The sequence below is a fragment of the Cadophora gregata genome (assembly GCF_030347475.1).
Source record: "Cadophora gregata isolate MNR1 chromosome Unknown scaffold_18, whole genome shotgun sequence".
In the NCBI taxonomy this organism is placed as follows: domain Eukaryota; kingdom Fungi; phylum Ascomycota; class Leotiomycetes; order Helotiales; family Ploettnerulaceae; genus Cadophora; species Cadophora gregata.
In genome coordinates, this window is record NW_026695941.1 from 1,717,313 (window position 1) to 1,743,707 (window position 26,395).

The 26,395-nt window shown below is 48.8% G+C and overlaps 7 protein-coding genes across 8 annotated transcripts; all 7 read left to right on the plus strand.

The window, feature by feature from the left end:
* Positions 1-276: 276 nt before the first annotated feature.
* Positions 277-2,292, plus strand: ONS95_006971 (uncharacterized protein). The gene is made up of 6 exons (XM_058500457.1): positions 277-1,233; positions 1,322-1,481; positions 1,543-1,630; positions 1,691-1,770; positions 1,872-1,906; positions 1,980-2,292. The coding sequence occupies exons 1-6, from the start codon at positions 845-847 to the stop codon at positions 2,113-2,115; spliced, it is 888 nt and encodes a 295-aa protein (XP_058350295.1). The 5' UTR covers positions 277-844; the 3' UTR covers positions 2,116-2,292.
* A 2,016-nt stretch (positions 2,293-4,308) lies between these two features.
* On the plus strand, positions 4,309-5,182 carry ONS95_006972 (uncharacterized protein). The gene has a single exon (XM_058500458.1). It carries the CDS (start codon positions 4,347-4,349, stop codon positions 4,875-4,877), a length of 531 nt encoding a protein of 176 aa, XP_058350296.1. The 5' UTR covers positions 4,309-4,346; the 3' UTR covers positions 4,878-5,182.
* Positions 5,183-5,732: 550 nt separating this feature from the next.
* Positions 5,733-8,854, plus strand: ONS95_006973 (uncharacterized protein). The gene is made up of 6 exons (XM_058500459.1): positions 5,733-6,400; positions 6,456-6,526; positions 6,579-6,933; positions 6,983-7,101; positions 7,146-8,329; positions 8,422-8,854. The coding sequence occupies exons 1-6, from the start codon at positions 6,310-6,312 to the stop codon at positions 8,720-8,722; spliced, it is 2,121 nt and encodes a 706-aa protein (XP_058350297.1). The 5' UTR covers positions 5,733-6,309; the 3' UTR covers positions 8,723-8,854.
* A 410-nt stretch (positions 8,855-9,264) lies between these two features.
* Positions 9,265-12,026, plus strand: ONS95_006974 (uncharacterized protein). 2 transcript variants are annotated; one of them, XM_058500461.1, is made up of 7 exons: positions 9,265-10,008; positions 10,058-10,099; positions 10,151-10,265; positions 10,318-10,574; positions 10,619-11,020; positions 11,064-11,324; positions 11,388-12,026. In XM_058500461.1, exons 1-6 carry the CDS (start codon positions 9,949-9,951, stop codon positions 11,292-11,294), a joined length of 1,107 nt encoding a protein of 368 aa, XP_058350299.1. In that variant the 5' UTR covers positions 9,265-9,948; the 3' UTR covers positions 11,295-11,324; positions 11,388-12,026. The 2 variants fall into 2 exon arrangements, with proteins under 2 accessions (XP_058350299.1, XP_058350298.1); XM_058500460.1 differs by having other exon boundaries at positions 10,151-10,574; positions 11,064-12,026.
* Positions 12,027-12,100: 74 nt separating this feature from the next.
* ONS95_006975 (uncharacterized protein) lies at positions 12,101-13,839 on the plus strand. Its single transcript, XM_058500462.1, has one exon. The coding sequence runs from the start codon at positions 12,145-12,147 to the stop codon at positions 13,789-13,791; it is 1,647 nt and encodes a 548-aa protein (XP_058350300.1). The 5' UTR covers positions 12,101-12,144; the 3' UTR covers positions 13,792-13,839.
* Positions 13,840-16,286: 2,447 nt separating this feature from the next.
* ONS95_006976 (uncharacterized protein) lies at positions 16,287-16,797 on the plus strand (the record flags this gene model as incomplete). The annotated part of the gene is made up of 2 exons (XM_058500463.1): positions 16,287-16,648; positions 16,761-16,797. The coding sequence occupies 2 exons, from the start codon at positions 16,287-16,289 to the stop codon at positions 16,795-16,797; spliced, it is 399 nt and encodes a 132-aa protein (XP_058350301.1).
* Positions 16,798-20,564: 3,767 nt separating this feature from the next.
* On the plus strand, positions 20,565-25,726 carry ONS95_006977 (uncharacterized protein). Its single transcript, XM_058500464.1, has 5 exons — positions 20,565-24,626; positions 24,674-24,832; positions 24,879-24,974; positions 25,021-25,097; positions 25,144-25,726. The coding sequence occupies exons 1-5, from the start codon at positions 20,666-20,668 to the stop codon at positions 25,549-25,551; spliced, it is 4,701 nt and encodes a 1,566-aa protein (XP_058350302.1). The 5' UTR covers positions 20,565-20,665; the 3' UTR covers positions 25,552-25,726.
* Positions 25,727-26,395: the final 669 nt, after the last annotated feature.

Below are 26,395 nucleotides of genomic sequence, written 5' to 3' on the forward strand. Positions count from 1 at the left end.
TGATCCTGGACCTGGGTATCCGACAGGTTGGATTTCATTTATTTCCATTTTATTCAACGTCACTTCTGAGTACAGTCTTTTACTTGTCCTTGTTTTTACCATTGACTTACAGAACTGTTCAGCTACACTTGGTTACCCAATGTTCTGCCTTACAAATCTGCCACCCCTCATCCACATTGAGGGGTTGATGGCACTTGAAGTTGGTAGGTCACTCTCGATGAGGGAGGTTCACGGTGCGGGAATACGAGTCCATTTTGTACGAAGCACTCTGCACACACACACACACACACACACACACAATCCAAGTGACCTAGGTCCCGTCAAGCAACAAATATGAGGTAAGCCAAAATCCGAACGGGGAAACGGAACGGCAAGAACTTCTATGTTGGTACAAACCTGAAGCGGGAATAGGAGCACCTGCACCAGAGCCGGATACCACAAACACCGCAAGCGGGACGCCTCATCAAACTCAATTCTCAAACCCGATGGCTGGATTCCCTGTTGGCGACCGAACCTTAGATACGGCACGAACGGGGAGGCTGATTAAGTTTGAGTTGCACTGCCATTGGATTGGATGGGAATAGACGAAGCTGGGGAGAGAGGGGAGGGGAGGACAAGACCAGGCAGGACAGGGTGCGGGGTTAATTTTTTGTACCCCATCCATATGATCTCCATCCCTCCGGTTTCTCCATCGACTTTTATCTCAAACTGGATCAGAAACATCTCGAAGCAATATTTTGAATCGGCTCAATCAAAAACACCAATATCGACATCAATCGCATTGAATTGAATTTCTTACCACCCAAGCAACTATCTGAAAGTCAAACTCTCCAATCCCCCCAAAATGTCAGCCATCCAGCGCGCCCTCGACGCCGGGGCCGTCCCGTCCCACGTCTCCAATGTATGCCCCCCAGGAACAAAAGCCTACCTCCTCGAAGTTGGCTGGCTCGAATGCGACGAGGGATTCGTCGTCCGCGGCGGCAACACCTCTCTCAAATCCACCGAAGGCCAAACCTTTGTCAACAAGCGCCGCGAACTCCCCATGTACTGCGTTCTGATTGACCATCCTCACGAGGGCGTAATTCTCTGGGAGACGGGATGTGGGAAGGATTATCCGGAGGTTTGGGGACCGCAGCTCATTGATGTTTTTACGAGGATTAAGTATGAGCCGAGACATGAGCTGAAGGCGGCGATTGAGGCGACGGGGCATAAGTTGGAGGATGTGAAGAAGATGTAAGGCTTCCCATTTATTTAGGCGGAATTGAGATTGGAAGTGAATTTGAAAATGAGAATTTAAACGAGAAGGAGCTGATAAATCCAGTATCCTCGGTCACATGCATCTCGACCACGCGGGAGGACTCGACATGTTCATGGACCGAAAAGACGTCGAAATCTGGGTTCATGATAAAGAACTGAGATCCGCTTTCTGGTCCGTAGCTACCGGTGCAGATGTCGGTGTTTACATGCCACATTACATGCAGGTGAGCTTCTCTTCCCCAATCCATCTTATGTATGTATCCATCAAAACTAAGAGTTGAGCAGCTGGGCTTGAACTGGAAAACTTTCGATGAACGAGCAATGGATTTCTGCCAGGGAATCACGCTTCATCATCTTCCTGGCCATACTGATGGTATAGTCTCCTCGCCCTGTCGAATTGAGTGAGGAGGGCAATCGAACTGACAATATCCAGGTCTCATCGGCATGCAAATCAACCTCCCAAACAGCGGCACATTCTTCTTCATCAGTGACCACTGCCACGTAATCGAGAACGTACGTTCCTCCCCAGTTCTTCCCTCTCCTCTCCCACATCTCTCCCCAAACTCTCCCCGACCCAGTTTACTCAACCATCTCTCTAACACCCTCCCGAACAGTGGCGCGACGGTATTCCTCAAGGTTGGCTAGCACGGTATGTCTTTCCTCTCTTTTATTTCTCATTATAGCGGGTAATGGTAGCTGACGAAGAATTTTAAAAAATAAAGTGACCATCCAGCCTGGTTCCAGAGTACACAGAGATTGAAGCGCTTGGAAGCTACGACGAAGGGGAGGGTTATCCCGGGTCATGATAAAGAGACGTTTTTGAAGCTGCAGAGTGAGATTAAGGATTATTTGAGCTAGGCGGGTAGGATTGTTGTTGGGGATTTAATTGGATTTGTGTTTGAGAATTTGTGCTGGGATTTGATTTGGGTTTGGACTTTCGATTCTAGGTTTTGGACTGTTGGGTTGTGATAAGTTTGGGTTGGGAGCAGGAGTTTAGGATAAGTAGGTAGGCAGGCAGTTTTGATGTACCAGTATGTGCCATCCTGTTCTGATTTCTGATACCACATATCTTGAATGGATTATATTCTGCAGCTCGTGACATGCAGGACCAGCTGCAGCTGCAGATGACTCCCTCTGTGCAAGTAGCACAGGACACTCACTATCCCACCTTCTCTTCCATCTTCCAAGGAAAAACTCAATCAAGCCAACGCCACAGTCCCAAGTTGAAGGCACGGGAAGAATCAATTCCCTTTCCGTGGCATAAGCACTCAATCGTCCAAAATCGTAGACGGCACGGAAATAAAGACGGGAGGGAAATCAGAACTCAAATTACCCCACACTCACACTTGTTTTTGTTTGGTGATGACCCCGCATGCTCGACCCCGCACTTGCGCTACCTGAGGTACTCGTAGGGTGGGTGGTTTGACGAGTTCCCCGAATTTTGCAAGAGCTGAGGAGCTGAGCTTATCGGATTGTTTCCGCATGGGATAATACAAGAGGGTAGCTTACTTGGGTCTAGATTTGCTTCGAGTTTTGAAGAGTTTTTGATTCAAAAAAGCACCTTGGGTGGTGGACTTGACGCAAAGTGAGGTTCCTGTCTATTCTATCTTGTCGTGAAGATTTGAAGATATCCCAGCATTAAAGGCCGACCCAGGACTTGATTTAAATTGATAGCGAACAAGAACTCTACTCATCATTACATGTGCGAGCAGAAAGGAACCAAAACTCAATACCAACCAGGACTGGAATTTTAGCTGAAGTGAGCTCTCATTCTACTTCTTCATTCTGTATGAGTTAAAGAAGCCAGACTTCCAGAAGAAATTCAGGACTGGACATTCGGTCAGAGGTAGTGAGTGTTCACTTTACTTTATCAATTGCTCTGTGGTGGGAGGAAAGGATTCCGAATTTGACAACAGCCTAGGACTGGAATTTCAGTCAAAGTGAACTTTCACTCTACTTAGTCAGTCTATCTGTACTGGGAAGAAAGGGCTTCCAGACGAAAACAACAACCAAGGACTGAAGATGCGGTCAAAGTGAACTTTCACTCCACTTCATCCATCAGTCTATCTGTACTGGGAAGAAAAGAATTCCCGACTCGGACACGAAATCAAGACTGGACTCCCAGTCAAGACGAAAGAAGCACGAATCCATACGTGGAAAGCACCTCACTTTTCCTCGGCTCGCAGCAAGTTCATAGTCAACAACAAGACTCTATAAACAACTCAACACACCCAAGCGAACGAATGCAAACCAAACAAACACACAAGCGAAGCAGACTTCAAGATGCCACCCCTTCTCCCTCTCAGACCTCAAACGCAAAGACCTCCTCCAAACCAGAGCCTTCATCAACGGCCACTGGGTCACCGCGCTCTTATTCTTTGTTCGTTTTTAGAGGTCCAAGGTTGGTGTTTGGGGTGGGGTTTGAATTGGATTTGAGTTTGAGAATGAGATAAGTTGAATTGAGTTGAAGTTGACATGATCGAAATCTAGGTCTGGAAACCAGCAGGCGAAGCCCCCCCACTCCGCGCCCTCACCCAAGCCGTCCTCATCCTCGCAACCGAAGCAGCTAGGTTTGCTTCCCCCCAGGAACAATCAACATCATCACAACACTTCAACCTCGTCGCCGACGTCTAGGTAGGCCGTGAGCTCTGCACCATGTAACAAGCTCGTTAAAAAAAAAAGGTCTCCTTCACGGGCAGCACACCCCGCGTGGGCAAGATTCTCGCTGCGCAGTACTGCGCCGGAACGGTCAAGAACATGAGTTTGGAGCTCGGGGGTCGGGGGAAACTCACCCTGTAATGTTGGTTTGATGATGCGAGGATTGAGATTGAGATTGAGACGGCGGTCGAGGCGTGTGTCTGGTTGGTTGCCAAGTTGAGGAATTCAGGGCAGATGTGTGTTAACTTACTGCTGATAGGATCTTGGTGGTGCAGAGTGGGGTGGGTTTATGAGGTTTTTTGCGGAGAGGTTGAGGGGGTGGATGCGGGAGTTGAGGGGGAGGATTGGGGGTGGGGAGGCGGACGGAGGAGGGGAACGGAGGAGGGGGACGGAGGAGGGGGTTGATTACCTTAGTGTTGGGCCGTTGACGCATGAGAGGGCGGTTGAGAAGGCGAGGATGCATATATATCGATGGTAGGGAGACTTATTCTGACTTGACTGAGAGATGCCATGATGCAAGACTGATGGAGAGAAACAGATGCGAAGATACTTGGTGGCCAAGTCTCATTCTGGGTAGTGCTCCAGTGGAAGGAGCGAAAGGATATTTCATCCAACCTACCATCATCACCAATAAGAGCAAGGAGATGTTAACCACCCGCGAAGAAACATTTGCTCCTGTCGTCGGTCTGTATAAATTCGACACGGAAGAAGAAGCCAACAGCATCGCTAATGACTGTGATGTCGGTCTTGGAGCGTTTGTCATTACCGAGAATATCGCCAGATCCTGGCGTGTAGCTGAAGCACTTGAGGTTGGAATGGTGGGTATCAATCAGGGTATGTTGAGTGCGGCTGAGAATCCGTTGGTTGGTGTCAAGGAGAGTGGGTATGGTCGTGAGGGAGGAGCCCATGGGATTCAGGAGTATTTGAGCGTGAAGTCGATGTTGATTAATGTTTCTGTTTAGCGATGTTTATGATGACTGGATTTGAGCTTAGCCTGTGAAAATAATCAAGGTCAGTGATTGCGAGTTGAGCCTAGCTCTGGATGGGACCATGTTCGGGTCTTTGCTTGTACATGATTCTCGTTTGGGAACATGATATCTTCAGAGACGCATTCTTTATTTAACATGTTAAGGATTTGGAGGAGAGAAATTCTCGACTTTATCCACATTTCGAGCGGCAGATGCACTGCACTGCTTTATCTTAAAGACTTGGACAGTTTCGTCGATGCTCGACCAGAATTTTGCTCTATCAGCATTAGGCAATGGCACTAAATTCGTCACTCAGATTGTCTGCCGTTTAAGCTTTCAAGTGCCCGGCGTCATGACTTGATGCCGTGGGGGCTAGTTGTTTGTTGAAGCCAGAAGGATATTCCAGTAGCTGCCCTAATTGCAATTAATTGACATGAATTCCAAGACACGGACATGCCCGAGAATTATCCGCCAGCAACCAATTCCTGTCCAGGTCCAGCGCAGTTCAAAGAAGTTCAGCCTTCTCTCTTCTTTTTTATCCCTACAACAACATCATTCAATCCAACAACAGTGGAGCGGCAAGCTCACAACCAGTATTTTCACGATCCGTATCGCACGTGGGGGATTCTCTCTCACTTTATCGGACTCCCCCGCAGCCCGTCCCCCTCCCCATCACAACGCCCTGTGGAGACCAGCCCCATGCTTGATTCCAGCCACCCCACTTGGCAACCCCGTCCCCAGCGAATCACCCCCCAGCAGAATAGCACGCTCTCGACCACACCCCGTCAGACTTTGTCAGACTTCCCCTCGATATTTTTCGATCTTTTCCAGAGCTCCGACAGAAGAACCGCCGCCTCTTCCCTCATCGTCGGCCCTTGGCGTACAGGATACAGCTCCCCCCGGCCCCGGCCCCGGCCCCGGCCCCGGCCCCAGAGACGCAGCAATCAGCATCGCTGCAACAGGCAGGTACATAGTGATAGATCACTGTGGCTGCTGTGGCCAAGACGCTGCCAAGGGACAAGCACCCGACACGTGCGATGGTTCTCCTCACTGATTCATCGTCGTCCGATGTTCATGCTGTCACCAGGAAGGATTTGCATCCCCAAGGGCACAAACTATCATGGCCAGGCGAGCCAGGTTCACCAAAGACTGGCAAACCTTGGTCCCAGCACGCATTTTCTCGATGGGTAGACAGCTAGCTGCTGTAGCTACCCTTGCCATTGCGTACCTGACGATCGGGTCCGATGATGGCAGGTACAGTAGCAGGTTCATATATAAGAACGAAGGGACCTTGATGTCTGCAGCAAGCTACAGCTGCTCCCAGTACAGCTTCAGCGACAGCTACAGCTACAGCTCCCAGCTTCCAATTGAGTTCCGTCAGTCAGTCAATCAGCTGTGACACTGTCCATTCCTACCAGCCACAGCCATGGTTTCAGTATCCAGAATCGCTCTGGCGGTCTCGTCGATCGTTACCTTGACAGCTGCACAAACATTCCAGCGTCTTGGAGCTTGTCCCAGTGAGTTTTTGCTGTGTTCCCAAAGCTTCCCCGCAGTGCTGACCCCGCCATGAAGCTTTGGGTTGTGTCCTTCCTCCTGATCAGACCGATTTCCTCGCTGGACAATACTTTGACATTCGTTTGGAGGTTTGTGGAGCCAATTGGACTTCAATTGAGCTACCTTCTGACACTAGAATAGGTCCATGCCCCAGTCAATGGTTCCGAGGCAAATGGAGGTATCCCTGATCCCAACTTCAGCTTCACAATTGCCAAAGCTGGTGGTGCAGCTCAGCCAGCAACCTCCTTCTTCAAGATTGCCGAACCCACTCTTGAACGCTGGAATTTTACCTGGTATGAAGACCTCTTCGCTCAAGATGCCAAAACTCCATCGGTAGTTCGTGTCACTTCCAAGGCATACAGACGAGTTGCCTTGTACGAGCCTGGAGAGTACACTGCCACTCTTAGCTACTACAATGGCACCAAGACAGTCGCCAATTGGGTCGTACGCCCACTTCAAGAGCAGAAGCGTGCTAAGAACGTAATTCTCTTCATTGGTATGCCTATTTCTTCCATCAAGACGAACGGTAATCTAATTCAACTCAGGTGACGGTATGACCACCAATATGATCACGGCAGCACGCTTGATCGGACACAAGAGCATCAATGGAAAGTACCAGACTACTATGCAAATGGACAAGTTCCCAGTGCTGGGACATCAAATGGTAAGTATGCCACACCCTTTTCATGATCAAGCTAACAGAACAAGACACACTCCCTCGACAGCTACATCACCGATTCTGCCAACTCCGCATCAGCACTTTACTCTGGACACAAGTCAAGCGTCAATGCTATGGGAGTTTATGCCGATTCAAGTGCGGATCCCTTCGATGATCCCAAGGTTGAGACCATTGTCGAGTTGCTCACTCGTATTTGGGGAAGTGCCATTGGTGTTGTCAGCACAGCTTTCATCGCAGATGCAACCCCAATTGCCTTGACTGGACACACCCGAGCTCGTTCACAATACGGTGCTTTGATCGAACAGTCTCTTCGTGGAGTCACCAACTACACTTGGACCCCATACTCTGGAGCTGATGTGTTCTTTGGTGCCGGTGCTGAACAGTTCATTGCTGGATCAGGATCATACCAACGCAAGGATTACTACCAAGAGTTCGCCAATGCTGGATACTCTGTTTCAATGAATAAGACTTCTCTCGAGGCACTCACAGCCGACAACAAGGCACTTGGTATCTTCTGTACTTCCAACCTTCCCGTTTGGCTTGACAGAAATGTCTACAAGGCCAACCTGAACAAGACCACCAATGACCCATCCGGCAACAAGCAACCTGCTCTTGATCTCCCTGGACTCAAGGAGATGACGCTCAAGGCCATCGATATTCTCCACGAGCGTGGTGGAGACAAGGGTTTCTTCATGATGTCAGAGGCTGCTTCCATCGACAAACAGATGCACACTCTTGATTACGATCGTGCATTGGGTGATCTTTTGGAGTTGGATGATACTGTCAAGGCCACCATCGAGAGATTGACTGAGCTTGGCGAGTTGAACAACACTCTCATCATCGTCACTGCCGATCACGGCCACGGATTCGACGTCTTCGGATCCGCTGACACCACATACCTCAGCTCCCAAGGCAACGACCGCGAGAAGCGCAACGCCATCGGTGTCTACCAGAACTCCGGACTGAGCCAGTACACCGTCACCAACGCCAGCATCTCATACAACACCGGTGTCAACTTCCCCGTCAACTGGGATCCCAGATATACTCTTGCTCAAGGAGTTGGAGCTCATCCTGATGTTAGGGAGAACTACAAGGTCCACAAGTCTGGACCTCGTCTCCCAGCTACCAACATCACTGGCTTCCCATCAAACGATTACTACGTCAACCCAACCGATAACCCAGATGGATTTATCGTCAACGGAACCATCCAAACGTTTGTCTCCCTCTCCCATTTTTCCCTACCTCCTCAATCTTAAGCCCCCCCTCTCTCCCCTTTCAAATAAATGCTAACCCAAACTCCAACAGATACGAAGCCCAAGGCGTCCACTCCCTCACCGACGTCCCCGTCTTCGCCATGGGCCCCTGCCAAGAGCTCTTCGGCGGCGTCTACGGCAACATCGACATCTTCTTCAACATGGCCGAGTGTCTCGGCCTCGCCCGCGGCAGTGGCGCATCGCCATCGAGCAACTCTACCGCTTCCGGCCCGTCGGCCTCGTCGAGCAGCGTGTTTACGGGTAAGGCGCCGGTGAATACCGTTCAGAGGGGATTGTGGGTGGGTATGTTAGTCTTTCAGATGGCGATTGGGTGGTTTGTTGTGGGGTTGTGAGGGATGGGTTGTGAGTGCTGATGGTGGTGGGTGATAAGTGATAGATATGGTATGAGATGAATGTTTTTGAAATGAATGAATATATATGTAATGGATAATGAGAGATGAATTACCTCCAAACCTTATACCGAGCTTTTGTCTGCTTCACATGTAAAGTGCGGTCCTCACCATGAGTGCATACGAACCTTCAAATCTTCCAATTTGGCCCTTGTTCAACCAGGGAAGTATATTGCCTTATTCTATCTAGAACGCACCAAGATGGAGTCCTGCAAACCATGATTAGCTGGCAATTTTTTTATCTCGGAAACCGCCTGTCAGCTGGCAAGCACAATATTGCCATCCAGGACGCACGGCTACCTAAGGTAAGGTAAACATGGTCAGAATGTCACGTGATGATGGGGTAAAAGTGCTTGACCTGTCTGCGTCGCGCAGACCCGACGAAGAATTTGTTTCAATTTGGGGTGGAATGCTGGAGTTGTGTCAACAACTCCCTTTCCCCACCGGCTAGTACCTAGCTACTGTAGGTAAATGAGGAGTCGAAGATCAATTTCAATCTTTTGAGAAACAATAACGCTTTGTCGAATCTTCCTTTTCTTCTTGGACAAGAGGTGTCGATATTCTTCTTTGAGCTGCTCAGTCGTTTTCCAATGCCTTGAATTGCGTGTCTTTCATCTCGTTGAATGCCGCGAGTATTTTGCTTTCAAAAGACTTTCCAATCTTCATCAAGTTCCCACGGAGTCATCGCGTTATCTTTTCATCCGATCTACTTCAACTGCGAAACCCGGATAAGAAGTTCAACCCTGTCCTGTCACTTCGCCCTACAGTAACGCATATTCGATTCTCAAGCAAGGTTTGTCTCATCGGTGATCTGCGCAAAAGTCACGATGGGGCGATGCATGGACGTTCTCTTGAATCTGCTGTGAGCGATTGGTTGAGATGAGCGTTTCTGGTATCGAGATGCTTTTCATCCAAGATGGGCATTGAAAGCTTGATTTTAATCGTGCGCTGGGTTGGAAGGCATCATTATCTTGAGGATGTATGTCCGAGGCAAGTGGTGTCGCATATACAGCACGTCGTCTTAAGAAGATGAGATGTCCCAATTTCTTTGGCTTTTTCCGATGTTAGATTTGATGTGTCGTCCCATCGACATGTCGCACAGGAGTATATCAGGACTTGTACTTTCCTAGTGAGAGTTCGCCCGGAGTAGTCCATCGCATTCTTTAGTCATGTTGTTTTTTTCGATTCTGAACTTTGTCGCGCTGGCTTCGGCGGCTTCTCCTCTGGCAGTGTGTGCTTCCCAGACCACATTGCTGTCGTTGCTGATAATAATGACAGGGAGTAAATATCGCAGGCTTCGAGTTTGGGACAGATATCATGGTATGTTCAAATTGGTCGCGTACAATCCTACATCTCTGATAACCAGTCAAGGGTAAAGCTGTTTTAGCAAATGCGAATCCTCCTCTTCAACAGCTTGGATTCAGCGATGGCGCAGCTCAGATGCAGCATTTTGCGAAAGATGATAACCTCAATATCTTTCGGATGCGTAAGCTACCTCCCCGGTTGGTTGAGACAAGCTAAAGGAGAACTACATTCAGCCGTCAGCTGGCAATTCCTGATCAACAGCAATACTCTTGCGTCTGCGTCTGGGGACAATGCTGCAACAAATATTAGCGGAACTTTGGACGTGGCCAACGCAAGCAAGTACGACCTACTCGTCAAAGCCTGCCTTGCAACCGGCGCTCACTGTGCCATCGATATCCACAACTATGCTCGATTCGAGGGCAAGATCATCGGTCAAGGTGGCCCATCCAATGCAGAATTCGCGAACCTCTGGTCCCAGATCGCAAAGAAGGTTAGTGACTCCCCTACCTACCTCGACAGCGCTGATATCTCTAGTACGCAAATGAATCCAAAGTCGTCTTCGGCATCATGAACGAACCTCACGATATCCCGGACATGAAACTCTGGGCTGAAAGTGTTCAAGCTGCAGTCACAGCCATCCGAGCCGCGGGCGCCACCACCCAGATGATCCTCCTTCCAGGAAATGACTTCTCTGGTGCGCAGACTTTCGTCAGCAATGGATCGGCTGGGAATCTGAGCACGGTACAAAATCCAGATGGGACAAACACGAGCTTGATTTTCGATGTGCACAAGTACCTCGATGTGGACGGAAGCGGGCAGCACCTGGAATGTGTGTCGAATCATATTGAGGATACTTTCAAACCCCTGGCGAGTTTCTTGGTTGCGAACAACAGAATGGCTCTGCTGAGTGAGACTGGGGGCGGCAACTCTCCTTCGGTACGTACAGCATCCTGCAAAAATACATTCACTGACGGTTTAGTGCATGACCAACCTCTGCACTACATTGATGTTCATCAACGCAAATCCAGATGCGTACCTCGGCTATATTGGCTGGTCAGCAGGAGGCTTCGATACCAAGTATAATCTGACGGAAACCCCGTTCGGGAATGGCGGGGAATTTTACGGATTAGGCAATTGTGAGCAGTGTATCGTGGGTATGCGAAATAGTGCTGGAATTGCCAGTAGGAGGAAGAAATCTCTCGTCAAATGAGGGCGTAGAGTGGGTAGAGTTGCACAATAGGTACGGTGTTCGAACTCCACGTCGCTTGGTAAATATACATGCGAAAAGGGGCTGACAAGCGAGACGTGGGTGCCGTCCATTAAGAGTGCGCGCGCCACGCTTAACAAGATACCCGGATTGTGCAATTGTTGAGCCTTTTGAGGCTCCACTTGAACCCCTTTTCATATTTTGTACGCGACCTCTCTCCGTACACGGTTCCCTCTTGATTACTTGTTTACCCACATGTGCCGGGTTGAATCTGGGTAACGAGGTCTGTGCCAGTCGCCGGTATCCATTTCGGAGGCTCCTTTGAGACAAGCGGCGATATCAAGATTGTACCCACAATACCCGGACCAGAAAACCAACATCAATTCGAACGTTCGAGATTGATACCAGGCATCTCATCCTAACTATATGACAAGAACAGCTATTCAAACCAAATATCCTTTGATGCGCATGTCTCTTTTGCTGTTTTCACCGCAAATCTGCAAGTCTTTATGTCACGACACTGTGTTATTGTCACTTCAGGTTCCGGGGTTTAGCCTACCCCAGATTTTGAAGTTTCTTCTTTGTGGAACCTGGCCGAATTGGGATTTCATTTCCGTTCAAGCATCGATTACCCCACAAAGTGCAAGCATCTTCTCAGTATATTCTCAATAAAACTTCTGGCTCCACTGAACATTGATCACTTGATTGCCATGACTAGCTGATCTGAAGTATCCACCGTTCATCTGACCTGGTGCTATAACTCCAGTAAGTTCCTTCTCCTCGCGAGATCTTTCTTTTTCTCCAGCCTGCTTCGCTGTGCCCAGTCTGTCATTTCAGTTCTCCGGCCTTTGCCATGTTCTCTGTTCTCCTCCTCGCCTCGGCGCTGTTCAGTGGCGCAATCGCCAAGTCAGCATACGCACCTACGCCAGCAACATGCCCTGCATCACTTGTTCGAGTCGCGAATGGACTTTTTAAAGACGAGAGTGCATACCGAACTGCACGCAAGTTCTTGGCCGATGATGCTCTTCGGTCATGGCTTGAGAAAACGAATCCCGAGTTCGACACAACTGGTGACCTTCCAACATTGGGTTTGTCCATAAGTGGAGGAGCATACCGTGCGCTTCTTACAGGAGCGGGTGTCATCCAGGCCATGGATTCTAGAGACAGTTCCGTCAGTACCAGCGGTTTGTACCAAGCCATCAGTTACACATCGGCACTTTCTGGGGGCTCATGGCTTCTCTCATCGATGGCCGATCACGATTTCCCCACCATCAGCAGCCTCCTGTCAAACCAGTGGAGCTCAGCATTCAACAATGGACTTCTCGCCCCCAATGGGATTTTGACGCTTTTTGCCTACGCTCAAATCCTGGGCGATATCAAGGATAAGGAATCGGCTGGGTTCACATCGACCCTAACAGATCTTTGGGCACGTCTTCTGAGCTACCAACTCCTGGATGGCGGGAAAGGGGGTGTTGCCAGCACGCTTTCCGGAATCCAGAAAAAGTCTAACTTCATCTCCCACAACACTCCGTACCCGATCATCGCAGCTCTCAACACAGATATCAAGGACGAGGCATGCGTACCGGACAAAAACGCGTCGGTTTGGGAGCTGACTCCATTTGAGACTGGATCCTGGGGCGCCGATGTCAATGCTTTCACACCAAGTAAATACCTTGGGTCATCGCCAAACGGAACGTGCTTTACCGGTTTCGACAATCTCGGCTTCGTTCTTGGAACTTCCTCGCATATCTTCAATGATCTTGCTGAGATCGTCACACCCCTCGCACCTACACTGGATGCCTTCTGCACAGCAAGTCTAGGAATAGCCTACCCAAGTGATCTAGGAGAGGCCATCATCGCTTTGGAAACTCTTTTACCCAACTTGACGGAGAATCTCGCTCAGGCTATCGATGCGTTTTATGCGTTGTATCCTAATCCATTTTACGGTCTATCGTCCGCACCAGGAGTCTCAGACCAGAAAACATTGCACATGGTTGACGGAGGCGAAACCGGTCAAACAAGTCCTATCTTCCCTCACCTCATCCCCGCTCGAAACGTCAGCCTCCTCATCGTCAACGACAACAATGGAGATGACGCCTCTCTCCCCGCATACCCCAACGGAACAGCCATTTACAACTCATACCTTGCTGCTGTATCTGCCGGCTTGACTCGCATGCCCGTCGTACCTTCACCAGAAGTGAACTCCGCCAAATATGCTTCTGGAGATCCCATCTTCTTCGGATGCAACGATCCTGCTACTACGACTTTGGTTTGGGTTCCTAACCGGGCGGATACGTATGAGAGTGGGATTGCGACGTTCACGATGCAGACTTCGAAGGCTGTCACGGCGGCGATTATCGAGAATGGAAAGGCGGTGATGAGTCGGGATAATAGCAAGGAGTGGGCGCAGTGTCTGGGCTGTGCGATTCTGGATGCTGGAGCGCTTGACGTACCGGAGAGTTGTAAACCGTGCTTTGAGGAGTATTGCTACCGTGTATGATGGAGAATATAATATTGTGTAATGAATGATATGAATAATTGAGCTGTCCAAATTATTTTTTGGCTTGTCTTGAGTTCCACCTCACTCTCAAAGCTTTTGCCACTGCTTTCGTTGACAGTGTTTTACACAAAGCAAATGCCTTTATCTTGCGAAGGACCCGTACGCCATTCTGAAGATGGACTGGGCTCTAGAGTCAACGCACTGAATTGATCGCCCTTCTGAATTTTCAATATCCATTATGAGTGATTCTTCTTTATATAAAGATCTCCCGACACGGCATGTCCGTGTACTCCACATATAACTCATACCGCTTCTTCCAGAATAGATGAAACGTTTTTATGATGTTCCAGTTTTTTGGCGCTGTCTTTTCCTGCTCTACATCGGCGATTATTTGCAGCTAACGTCGCCTATTCAATTTTCAGTGTGGGAAGATACAGGACAATGGATATCAATAAAAGTCAATTGGAGGATTGTAATATATATGACAGGACTATGTTGTTGGCCGAGAACTAACGCCATCAGCTTTGGAGGTTATGCTGGTGTATGCTTCACTGTCTAAAATATGTCCTTCAAAGTGTCCATCTCTTATTTTGAGAACGATAGCCTGCAAAGTCTGATGCCTGTACTAGCTCGTATTTTAACGGATGGCTGCTGACATGGGCAGTAACTACGCAAATATCAAAGGACTCATGATAGCCATTTGAAGAACTCGAGTCAGCAGATCCTGATCAGGTAATAACTTACTAGATTTGGGAAAGTCACTGTTAAACCCGAAGCAGCTTCTCGATTGTTGAGAACTAGTCCAACTTGCCGAAAAGGGGCTTGATTAGGAGCTGGTGGAATAGGTCATCCCGCAGAAGACGGCCTTGGACAAGGAGTTAAGGTATTGATCGACAATCTAGATGTAGCGTCAGCGACGGTTACCTGATTGCCCAAAGCGGCTAGGTGCAACCATCTTTTCACTTCCATAACGAAATTGGCGATCCCTCCAGCCACAAGCTGTGGTTGAATTGCCAGATCAGACATCGTATCTAAAGTGAAGAGACTGCGTTGCTTTCAAAAAAGGAGGCAGATTCATCAAGGAAACATTCAAATCAACCCAATGGGGAAGGGAAATCAAAACTTGCTTAGTACTTACTGGCCTTCAACACTTACTGGCCATGACATCAACAGTCTGGGCTGTTGCCTGAGAAGTTCCTTTCGTATGGAGCTCAGTATTTGAAGCAGTATTGGTAAGAAGCCTGAAACTGCTATTCGATGTGGCAGTAGTTCCATTTGTAGCAATATTTTCTGCACAAACGCAATCCACGCCTACAGCATATATGCTCAAAATTCCTTCCAGGATATGGTCGAGAAACCGAGATACGCTCCGTCGTGCGTTGTTTAGATAATTGTTCCCTGCGACAACAAGCGGAGAGATGGCACCGCTGTTGCGTCTAGGACCGTCGTACGAGAGTTCGTTAATCGGCGCATCCCGCTGTACATAATTTCTTGCATTTGCTGCTGCTGCAATGCAAACTGGGCATAGATCTTGTAGTTTGATCTCAATCACATCGGTACCATCAGCCAAGCCCCCTTTGACAGGATTGCGTGTTGGAGCCGGCCACTATCATAATTGCCCCCGAGTCGCGAAGACATAGCGACGACACTACCTCCTCTGTATGGAGAAAAAATGGGCCACAAGTATCTTTTCAGAATAGTGATATCACTGCAGGTGCATTAGCAATAGCCGACGGCTATAAGCACGATGGCTCAATAACTCGCGACTGTTTCCATGCCCTCATAATGCCGTTTTCTTTTTGCGATCCAAGACGCAAAAATTGTTGATCTCCTCGATCATTCACGCGACTATGACTTTCTCAATTAAAATACTTGTTTTGCTTTTCAAAAGCGTTATTTACAAGGTACAGTTTACTGCCGCCGCAGATGTCGAAGCGGGCTATAACCCATATTCTGCGGCTCAGGCCATGATTGACAAAGCCTCACACTCGTGGCAACGGGGTACCCCAGCAGAAACGTTGTTGGAGCTAATACGATAAACAATTGTCTGTCATCGGTTCGAACCTGTTTCCTGGAGGAAGGATTCGAAATGCAGACTTTTCTTCTGAGTTTGCACTTGGGTACGCCAAGCAGTTCCAATGTTGTTTAGATAGACCAGTTTTCAGTTTTGAAAGTCGGTGACCAAAATTAGCGCCACATTGTTACTCCCAATCTTCTTAAATCCTAGATACCAGCTCATTATTCCGCAGCCGTAAGACATTGGACTTTGATCGACTAGTGATGGTTGGACTGTGTATAGAATAGTGCGTGTACTGCACCATTTGCAGAAGTTGTCAGGTCCATCGACGACCTTTCAAGCTAGCCAATTGAATGGCTGGATAAAAGAAATTGTCGGCGGTTCGATGCCCTCAGACTATAGTAGTGGTTGACTTCGCAACTGTCTCAGTAATAACAGCCGGTTTGGTGAGGTATCTGGAACAGTAATCCTCTCAGCCATGGCTTACCGGGTGGCAGTCAACGATCCTGGCAATTTCGATAGCTCATCCATCTCTTGGGCTGATAATAACCGAAAAGTTCTAGGATACGATGAGATTCGAGGTTCTGAAGGCATCTTTTCTCCAGCTGTTGATCCATACAGTTGGGTGGACAGGAATAAACACACTAGCGGCTCACGAGAAGGACAAGCATTTGGCATCTATCTCTACACAGCTTATCGTGATTGTGTGGCTGCTGGAGTTTTTGCTAAGCCTTCTCCATCCTCCACCACTATCTCAAAGTCCGGTATTGGGCCACATGGGACGCTGACTGTTCTGCACGCACCGGTCATATTCACTGCTGGGGTCTGCTTCAACTGGATGTATGTACAACCAGTCCTTTTATTTTGTGCACCGTGTCAAAATCTAGATGAAGAGAACTTTTGAATATTGAGAATTTTATATTTTGTTATAACAGTGCTGATATTGATGAAGTGCCATGCAGTCCCTCCAAAAGCTGCGACACGGATAGCTGCCAAGGAAGTTTCAATGGCCTCAGCAAATACCCGGTTTCTAAGGCTGGACCAAGAACAGGTTGCCAGTGCAAAGCAACTTCAACAGTACGCGGTGCACACCAGTCTTGTGACCTCAATGGGTGCGCTGGGCAGTTCAATGGCCTTGTACGTAATGCACCACATTTGACAAGAGTCTCTGTACTATTCCTGGCCACAACCACGAATGGAAAGTTGTATCCTTCATCACATCGAATGCTGACTCCCTGGTTCACACAGGCACCATATGCACAATGTACAGGCAACTTTTTAGGCTGCGAGTGTACAGCGACATCCAACACATGTGGACCCCATCAGAGCTGGTAAGTAGCAGACTTTCATTTCGACTTGTCACAAGCTAATCATTTCAAGCGATCTTAATTTTTGCGATAGTCAGTTGTCAGGAAGTGTGCCATATGTGACATGTACGAAAAATTCCATAGGCTGCGAGTGTACCGCGACGTCGAAGACCTGTGGACCTCACCAGAGTTGGTAAGCATTTCCCCAGGCGCAATCTTCGATCAACTGCTCACTCGCCAAAAGTGATTTGAACTCATGTGAAGGAAAGTTATTGGGCAGTGTGCCCTATGCTACTTGCACGAAGAATTTCATCGGTTGTGAGTGTAGTGCTGCGTCGAATACGTGTGGGGCACATCAAAGTTGGTCAGTATTCTCGCTTAATTGCCCCTCATGTTGGTTGAGGAAGTTTTTTGTTGACCTCGGTTAGCGACTTGAATAATCGCCAAGGCAAATTTTCTGGCTCAGTCCCGTATAACACCTGCAGTAAAAATTTCATAGGATGTGGTAAGTTGCATGAATCAAGGAAAATTCCACTACTGCAAGCTAATATCTCCGCCTCTGCCAGAGTGTACCGCGACTTCAAATACCTGTGGAAACCACCAGAGTTGGTAAAGACCCTCACTCATGTGGATCTTCGATAACACGGTATCCTTGAATCGTTGCTAACGTAGTCAGAGTGATCTAAATGGATGTGAAGGGAAATTCAACGGCATATCAGTCTTCCCACGGTGTTGGAAGAATTTCATAGGATGCGAGTGCACAGTGACCACAAATACACGCGGCTCTCCACAAAGCTCGTAAGTCCATCTATACACTCTTCGTACCAATCTGTTATCCACAGTGTCCTTGCTCATTATGCTGTAGCGATTTGAACGGATGCTCAGGCTCCTTTGACCTTTCCAACGGAATCAGCTACTGTGCTGGCAATTTCGTCGGCTGCCGATGTGCACCTACCACGCACACGTGCGGAGGATGACAGAGTTGTGAGTATCAATCTGGCTTAAATAGTGGTTTATTCGATGCTGACATACTCCAGGCGATTTGAACCACTGTAAGGGAAAGTTCACCACGTCAGAAAAATACTCCGAATGCACCAACTTCTTCAAATGGTGCAGGTGTGCTGCAACACCGGTAAGGAACACCAGCAGAGGAATCAAACACTGGATCTGAAGATGGGTACGTATTACTGACAGCTGCTTTGCAGAATACTTGCGGCTCTCCACAGAGCTGTGGACTGAATGGCTGTGGAGGAGCTTTCGATCTCTCGAATGGAATTGCTTACTGTACTCACGTCAGTATAGCCCAAAGCGAATCCGGCTTACCTTTGTACTCATTATCCGTGACAGAATTTCGAAGGGTGCCAATGCGCATCTAATCCAGGAACGTGTGGTGACCCGCAGAGTTGCGACCTCAACAACTGTAAAAGGGCTTTCCCTGGAAATGGTATGTGTTGGAGATTATTTTCCCTATGACAATGCCAGATGATTCAACCGAGAACTTCGCATAATACCCATGTTTGCCTCAGGAACTAATTAATATGCTCGATTAGTCCCCTCTGCGGTGTGTACAGAATTCTTCAAAGGATGTCAATGTAAAGCTACCTCGAACACGTGTGGACCTAAATAAAGTTGCGGTAAGTGACTATCCCAATTCGACGTAAAGCTTTCTCTTCGTCCTGAGCAGATTGTAAACTTGCTAGATATGAATGGTTGTGCTGGAGGCTTCGATTCATCTGGAGTAGCAAGATGCCAGGATAATTTCCAGGGGTGTGCTTGTATAGCTACGTCGGTGAATTGTAGTCTCATCTCTGTGGCAGCCGTCAGCGATTTAATCTCTAATATCGTGTATCAATCATAGAAAACTTGTGATCAAGCGCAATCGTGTGATCTCAACGGATGTAAAGAAACCTTCGACTCAAACTCGACCACAGCTCAGTGCAGAGGCAACTTCCCGAATTGCGTGCGTATTCCATTATCTGTAAGTTAAATCAACCTCTCTGCTATTGGGGAAAACTTAATCTTTCAACTCGACTTACGCACCATGTAGAATACTTGTGGGTCAGTGGACTCATGCTCTGTCAACGACTGTAACGGTGGTTTCAATGGAGGAAATCCGATCTGCACAGGCAATAGGTACGGTTGTCCTTGCAGACCAGATCCTATTTGGATACCTCCTTCACCAATCACCAGAACGACACCATCTAGTCCAAGACCTACATTACCTCCACTCTAAAATCCATGGTTTGTCGTCGGTCTTCGGGACGAAAGGCGAATGCAACTTCAATGGCGGTTGTACGTATTCCTACGGCGCTGAAGCCATGAACATGAATGCTGGTACTCGAGACCAAGGCCCACTGACTGGAATTGGGTTCTCAACGAAACAAATATGCGGACAGAATATGTTCGGTGCTACAGTGATATGCAAAGGCGACAGTAAGTGCCTCTTGGGCCCAATCATCTCTGTCCCTTCATTCCCAGCTACAAATACACAAAGCTTCAACACCCTTCCATGTGAAAGACAATCTAACTTCTCACCCTAGTCACAGCCGAATGCGCTGACTATGGAGTGGCATTGTATAATTCGTGGACGTGTCGGACGTACTGCTCCAGTCTGGGAGACTCACCATTCGTATGGAAAATTGATAGTGATTTTCCCTCATTCCAGTCGACTGTGCTAGTCTGCGACAGGGCACTGTCGTAGCCGAAATTGAGTCAACAGAGCGAGTAGAGTACTCGAAGATGGTTTGTGGCTTGATTGGGTGAACGCCTTGCGAAACTTTAATGGAGAGGCTGGAACCAGAATTAGGAATGCGAACCTTGTTGATTGGAAATGTTTACCAGCCCTTTATGTCTCAGGCGTATACCGATTAGGGAACCGATCTGCTCAGGATCTTGCCAAATCAGCAGTTCGCAGCGACACAGTCGTAATTTCTCGGGATACGCGTTTGGGAAGAGGGTAGAAAGACGATCCCTAGATACAGCTTTCTTTCAATGGATCTCGCAGGACCGAATTGATGTCAAATATTTTTGATAACCCACCCTAGCTGTTGATTCGCCTCTTATTTCCACTTCGAAGAAGCATAATTATGCATATGTGAATCACTTCGCAACGATTGCAGCAACATGATGCAAGACACTATTGAGGCGGGTTTTTGAGTATTATGCCACAGCAAGGAATGCACTTGGCAGCTTGCAAATATGCGTTACCTGCCCAGCATTCTTTCCCGAATTATCAGATTCCCCTGCCAAGAGCACCAAGCGAGGGGTAAATAAGACATTCGATCCTCATTGAGAGTGTTCAGAAACAAGCAGAACGTGGGTATTTCCGCACATAAGCTGTTGTCATGTCATCGCGACCAAAATCTGTCTCATAGGCTCAGCACTGGAATGTATACTGAAAATAACAAACGCCACCCCAATAATTGCGGAATGTCGATCATGATCCCCATCTCCCCTGCCATATATATGGAGCGGATGCGACTCTACCCCATTAAAGAAACTTTGCAACGACAACACCGCTAACGACCTCGTACCCACGCAAACGTAAACGATGAGGTACTCATCATGGATCGGGCGGAGCGTAGCTCTGCTCTTGCTTGGATCTGGCAACATACTCGCCTCTAGCGAAGCCACGGGCAGCGAACTCGAAGTCGGTACTGCTGCATGGGAGGCCGATGTGCTGGAGCAATATCGCGCATATCTCGATGCGAACGGTGGTTTTGCTGCGCTCTACCACCAGAATGAGAACGGCACGGCCGAAGTGGGCCTCGAAGTGGGCCTCGAAGTGAGAGGGATTGAGAAGCGGGCCGTCCCGGCGGGTACCGTCTGGGCGAACCCGCCAAGTGGAGTCACTACAGATCCGAAAAACCCTGCCTGTACCGGCGGGGAAACCATAGCGGTCAACGTCTTGTTCACCTCCGCTACCACAGATATCTCGGTTGGCGGCACCGGCGCAAACGAAGTCTTCACGGCCTTTTCTCTCACCAGGATTGGCGTCGCGAGTCCTGTGAACGCTATCCTCAATCCCAGCTTCGAAACGGGGAGCTTACCGCCGTGGTTTTATACCAGCGGTATCGGGCTTGCCACTACCAACAATAATGCTCTTCAGCTCAACGGCGGGCTCTTTACCACTATCGTCGTCGCCCAGACTCTTTCTGTCGTACCGTCCGTGCCGTACCTCTTGACCTTCCAACATACCTGTACCATCGTGGCCTCTGCCGCATATGTCACATTAACCGGAACGACACAGGCGCCAGGCTTGCTCCATCTGGTCCCATCGACTGATACTGGACCCTCGAATACCGACGGCCGAACGAACGTTGTCGATCCCATCCTTGCTGGAACAGGCCTGCCGCTATCGAACATTGTCATCCTCCGTAATGGTAACCCAATCGGAGTCGCGACGACGCAGGCGGATGGTACCTTCATATTCCCGTTCCCCGTCCTGTCAGGAACCAACATCATTACTGCAACGACATTCTTCCCTGCAACCCAGACCTCCTCGGGTCTTTCTGCGCCATTCACAGTCATTATTGACCCACCTCTCACAATTTTCTTCAGTCCCGGGTCGGACAATGGGGTTCCAGGAGACAAGATCACAACTAATACACTCCTCACGTTCACCGGCACAGGTCCGATCAACAGACCACTGTTGTTTACTGACAATGGCGCTGTGTTATTCACGACGACGACCAGTGGTTCTGGGAATTGGGTCGTTGTCGTCTCAACCACTCCTGGTGTCCACGTCTTCTCAATCTCCGATCCCGTCAACGTTTACCCGAATAATCCTCCACCCACTGTCACTGTCACAGTTGCGAATGTTCCAAATCCTCCTTCGGTTCTCGCCATCGATGCCTCGACTGATACGGGAGACACAGGAGACTTTAGGACTGCCGATACCACTCCTACTATCACTGGCACAGCCTCGACGAATGCTGCCGTATCCCTCCTTGTGAATAACGTCCAGGTCGGAAACGGCTTCGCAGATGGTGCTGGTGTGTTCTCTATCACGCTGACTGTTCCACTTGCTGCAGGTCCGAACAACATTGTGGGAGTGCAAACTACCACTCTGGGTTTCGTGTCTCCACAAAGTGCTCCTCTTGTCGTAACCATCCTACTGGCGCAGCCCACCCTTACTGGGATTACTGATGTAACCGATTCCTTACCACTGGGGGATCTCAAAACTACGGTTTTGACTCCAAGTTTCGTCGGAGTCGCTCTTCCCAACGCACAGGTCATTATTCTGAGAGGAGGGATTCAAGAAGGATCTGCACCCGCATCAGCAGGTGGATCCTATGAAGTACCAGTCAGTGCACTTCCGGGACCTGGTGTATACACGTTCGTGGCCAAGCATATCTTTAATGGCTTTGAGTCAGAACTCAGTACCCCCCTGACCATCACAATCACCCCAGGGCCACCTGTATTGACAGGCATTGATATCGGTTCTGATTCGGCACCTGTAGGTGACGATCAAACCTCTGATGCAACTCCTAATATTGTCGGTTCGGGAGCTCCAGGGGCTAGTATCTCCCTGTATCTGGGTAGCTCCTTGATTGGATTTGGTACTGCCAATGCAAATACAGGCGCATTCGCAGTGACAACTACGCTACTAGGACCACCAGGTGTGTATGGTATTACTGCCAGACAATCAGTGTCAGGAATCCAATCTGAACTCAGTGCACCTTTCACCATCACTATTCTACCAGAAGCACCAATCCTTACTGGTGTGGCTCCAAGCCCAGGTCTGAATAGTAACCAGATTCCAATTGCAAGTTCTCGAACACCAGCTATTGAGGGCTCTGCGCTTCCAAATGCAAACATCATCCTCTTTGAAGGGAACAGGATAGCAGGATCTGGACAGACTGGTAGTGATGGAACATTTTCCATTACGGCAAATACCGAGCTTGACCTAGGCGTCCATGTATTCACCGGCCTTGCGTGGACGTTTGAAGGTTTGATGTCTACCAGAAGCGATCCCTTCAGTTTCGAAGTCGTTGATCCGCTTCCATCCTCAAGCTCATCAACTGTTGCTAGTTCAACCTCAGAGTCTAGCTCCACTGTTGAAACAAGCTCGACGACGGTGTTCTCCAGTTCCACAACCGAGTCTTCAAGTTCCGCTTCGGAGTCTTCTACCTCGAGTGATTTCCCAAGCTCGACCACCGAGTTCTTCAGTTCCACGACTGAGTTCTCGAGCTCGGCTACCGATTCTTCCACCACCGCCGATGATTCAAACACCAGTGATATCCCCAGCTCGACAACGGAGTCCTTTAGTACAGAGACTGAGACAGCAAGCGAAACCGATACTACGATTGAGCCATCGATCACCGCCAGTATTTCTGATATCTCAATCACCGCCTCGGAGACTTTCTCTACTGACTTTCCCTCCACCACCCAAGAGTCGTCCTCTGAAACCGAGACGGACACCGAGACTGAGACTGAGACTGTCAGCTTTGCGTCAGAGACAGAGTCTTCGTCTGCCGAGCCTACGGTCACCTCTGCGGAAACAAGTCCAGCATCAGTTACTGCTGAGCCGACGTCTAGCGAGGATTTCTCCACTACTTCGATGGCAGCTGACGTAACTGGGACTGAATCGACAACTGCGACTGAGCCAACGGAGACCACTTCGGTCGTCCCCGCGTCGGATTCTTCAACCAGTGTCCCAGAGTCGGGATCCGTAACTGCCTCGAACACCGATGTAGCTACTACTAGTACTGCTGAGGGATCAGTGACTTCTCCGCCTGAGAGCTCAACGTCATCGCCCACCGATATTGTCTCAGGAACCGTCCCTACGGCCTCAACAACTGCGGACGAATCAATTACGCAGCCAACTACAGCACCAACAGGCACGGTTGAACCCGGTACCACAACACCCGTATCTTTCACTTCTGATCTCGTGTCAACATCCATGAGATTCTGGAACTCATCAACAACAGATGTGTCAGCCACTACCAGTCCACCAGTTGATACCACTGACCTCACCTCGGCCACAGCCACTGGATCACCTGCTACTTCGAGTGGTACCGCAACCACGAACCAGGGCTCAACAGCTTCAGGTTCAACCTCGGGCTCGGTTCCCAGCAGCACTTCCAACTCGTTCTTCCTTACCGTCCAGTTTGCTCCAAGTGTGAAGAAGCGACAGACCGCAGGCCAATCATACTTGTCTTTGGTTGGCGATCAGTTGATAGCCACGGAGGCTTGCACTGATTCACCTCCAGTAGCACTTGTGATTGCCAGCGGTAGACTTGAAACTGTGTCGGGCTCTGCTGTTACAGTCGCTTCTGCCGTGGTTGCCAGCCCTGGATACTCGGCAGTACAATTTGATGCCACACCAGATCCCGCTGACATCCAAACCACCTTCGCATTGACACCGGAGTTGTCATGGAGCAATGCTGCGTTCTTGAATTCAGAAGCACAGTTCTGTCTACTTGGCAATGTTCTACAAGCAAGTTATACTGTTCAAGTTTCTTCGATACCTGGTTGTGTGCCAGTTGTACTGATCCCAAGTACTGAAGGTATGAAGATCCATTCTTTCCAGGTATCACTACTAACAACCATACAGTGTGTTCGTCGGCATCTTCGACCGTGTCGGGTACTTTGCCACCTTCTGGAGTTTCCACCAGTGGACCAATCCCCACTGTTCCTTCCATCATCATTGGTATTGAGATCACAATCCAGATCACTATCATTTACATCACCATCGAGATCAACGGCAACTTGGGTAAGCTCAAAAGTCTTCTTCACTCTACGGTAGCTAACATACTCAGTACACACAACAACATGCGAAACTCAGACTCTTACGTCGCCGTTGGCACCCGTTCCTTCCACCTATGTGGATACTTCAGTTGTGGATGGAGTTACCAGTAAGATCAATCTATACATAGCCCATTTAGATACTAACGTGCATAGAATACGTCACCAAGACTGTCGCGTGCGGTGTCTGCCAGCACAAGAATGCCGTTCCAGGAGAAATCACTGTCTACCAAGTAAGTTTTCCCATCAAATGCTAGATCATTTTTCTGACTTCTTCAGGTTGTTACCGTCGACCCATCGTGCACTACGCCCGTCTATCCAGTGGTTGAGACCGTCAAGCCCTGTGCCGTCTGTAAACCAGTCGTTCCAGGTACCATTGGTGGGGGTGACAACAAGCCTCCTGGTGGACCATATGACAAGCCTGTACCTGCACCACCCGCACCAGCACCACCCGCACCCGCACCTCCCGTTCAAGCAGGTCCACCCGTACAGACCCAGACAGTCTACCCACAAGAATCAGGCAAGAATGGCGGCGTTGCTACTGATGTACCAACTGTCCCATATGTCGACACCCCAACCGGAACCGGAACTGGGTCGCCTGTGATGTATACTGGTGCAGCGTCGACCTTTGGTCCTGGTCTTGCATTTTCTTTGGTGGTTATTGCGGTGTTGAGCTTGGTTTTGTAATGGATGGTGAGCATTATACTGTTTTGATGTATATAATTGAAGGGAGGTGTCGTTAGAACAGAAATTGAGCTTTTTTTCATTTCTGACTTGATTAAGTGTTGGGTGGGTTGGTCAGGCGTTTATCACAATAGATTCCGGTACACCAAGGAATAGCTTTTAATAATCAAGATTAATTTCATGTTCACCGCTGTGTCTAGATGCTGGGTGTGCCTCAACGAGAAGTCTAGAGCGACCGGCAGGTGAGGGTTCTGTGTAGCTGCGAGTGTGGCCGGTGCGAATCAGACATGTGCCGATCTGTATTAAATGACTGGAATGTGATATATGGGCAAGAATGGAGACAAATGACTGACTCTGATCAAAGACAGAGAGTGGACAGTCTTGATATTTCCAAGGACGACAGAAATTCCGAGAGTCAGCCAACATATTGATTAAGCAGAGCTAGTAGGGAATAAAATTCTACATGCAGCAGTTCCACCTGTAGTAGAGATTCTCCTAGGCATCCTACTACAATTCAACCCAATCATGTCCAGAGGTGTTTTCAAAGGCATGAATCTTCTGGCCATTCAGGATGGTAGTGGTTTGATTTCTCCTACTTCAAACACTGAATCAATCCATCCCCCTACAATCTCGTATCTTCAACTGGGACAGCTCTGGGCGATCCCGGATCAGTTACATGTAAAGCTACCGTCCAACCCTCCTCCCCGCCATCGCCCCGTTCTTATAATTCACAGTGAACTCTTTTTTGTCATTGAGTCCATTCGGAATACATCCTCACATATCTATCTAACCCGAGTTGTGTCAATTCTTCTGCTTACCTTTTTTATCAGGTATGGGCAAGAAAGAT

What these genes read in the sequence shown, in the direction of transcription:
- ONS95_006973 (XM_058500459.1), top strand. Translation starts at nt 6,310, where the DNA reads ATGGTTTCAGTATCCAGAATCGCTCTGGCGGTCTCGTCGATCGTTACC. An exon ending in ACTTTGACATTCGTTTGGAG is followed by an intron (nt 6,527 to 6,578) that starts GTTTGTGGAGCC and finishes ACACTAGAATAG; the next exon opens with GTCCATGCCCCAGTCAATGG. An exon ending in GTCAACGGAACCATCCAAAC is followed by an intron (nt 8,330 to 8,421) that starts GTTTGTCTCCCT and finishes AAACTCCAACAG; the next exon opens with ATACGAAGCCCAAGGCGTCC.
- ONS95_006972 (XM_058500458.1), top strand. Translation starts at nt 4,347, where the DNA reads ATGAGAGGGCGGTTGAGAAGGCGAGGATGCATATATATCGATGGTAGG.
- ONS95_006974 (XM_058500461.1), top strand. Translation starts at nt 9,949, where the DNA reads ATGTTGTTTTTTTCGATTCTGAACTTTGTCGCGCTGGCTTCGGCGGCT. An exon ending in CGGCGGCTTCTCCTCTGGCA is followed by an intron (nt 10,009 to 10,057) that starts GTGTGTGCTTCC and finishes TAATAATGACAG; the next exon opens with GGAGTAAATATCGCAGGCTT. An exon ending in CCTCAATATCTTTCGGATGC is followed by an intron (nt 10,266 to 10,317) that starts GTAAGCTACCTC and finishes AACTACATTCAG; the next exon opens with CCGTCAGCTGGCAATTCCTG.
- ONS95_006977 (XM_058500464.1), top strand. Translation starts at nt 20,666, where the DNA reads ATGAGGTACTCATCATGGATCGGGCGGAGCGTAGCTCTGCTCTTGCTT. An exon ending in ACTGATCCCAAGTACTGAAG is followed by an intron (nt 24,627 to 24,673) that starts GTATGAAGATCC and finishes ACAACCATACAG; the next exon opens with TGTGTTCGTCGGCATCTTCG. An exon ending in CGAGATCAACGGCAACTTGG is followed by an intron (nt 24,833 to 24,878) that starts GTAAGCTCAAAA and finishes TAACATACTCAG; the next exon opens with TACACACAACAACATGCGAA.
- ONS95_006975 (XM_058500462.1), top strand. Translation starts at nt 12,145, where the DNA reads ATGTTCTCTGTTCTCCTCCTCGCCTCGGCGCTGTTCAGTGGCGCAATC.
- ONS95_006971 (XM_058500457.1), top strand. Translation starts at nt 845, where the DNA reads ATGTCAGCCATCCAGCGCGCCCTCGACGCCGGGGCCGTCCCGTCCCAC. An exon ending in TTGGAGGATGTGAAGAAGAT is followed by an intron (nt 1,234 to 1,321) that starts GTAAGGCTTCCC and finishes TGATAAATCCAG; the next exon opens with TATCCTCGGTCACATGCATC. An exon ending in CCTCAAGGTTGGCTAGCACG is followed by an intron (nt 1,907 to 1,979) that starts GTATGTCTTTCC and finishes TAAAAAATAAAG; the next exon opens with TGACCATCCAGCCTGGTTCC.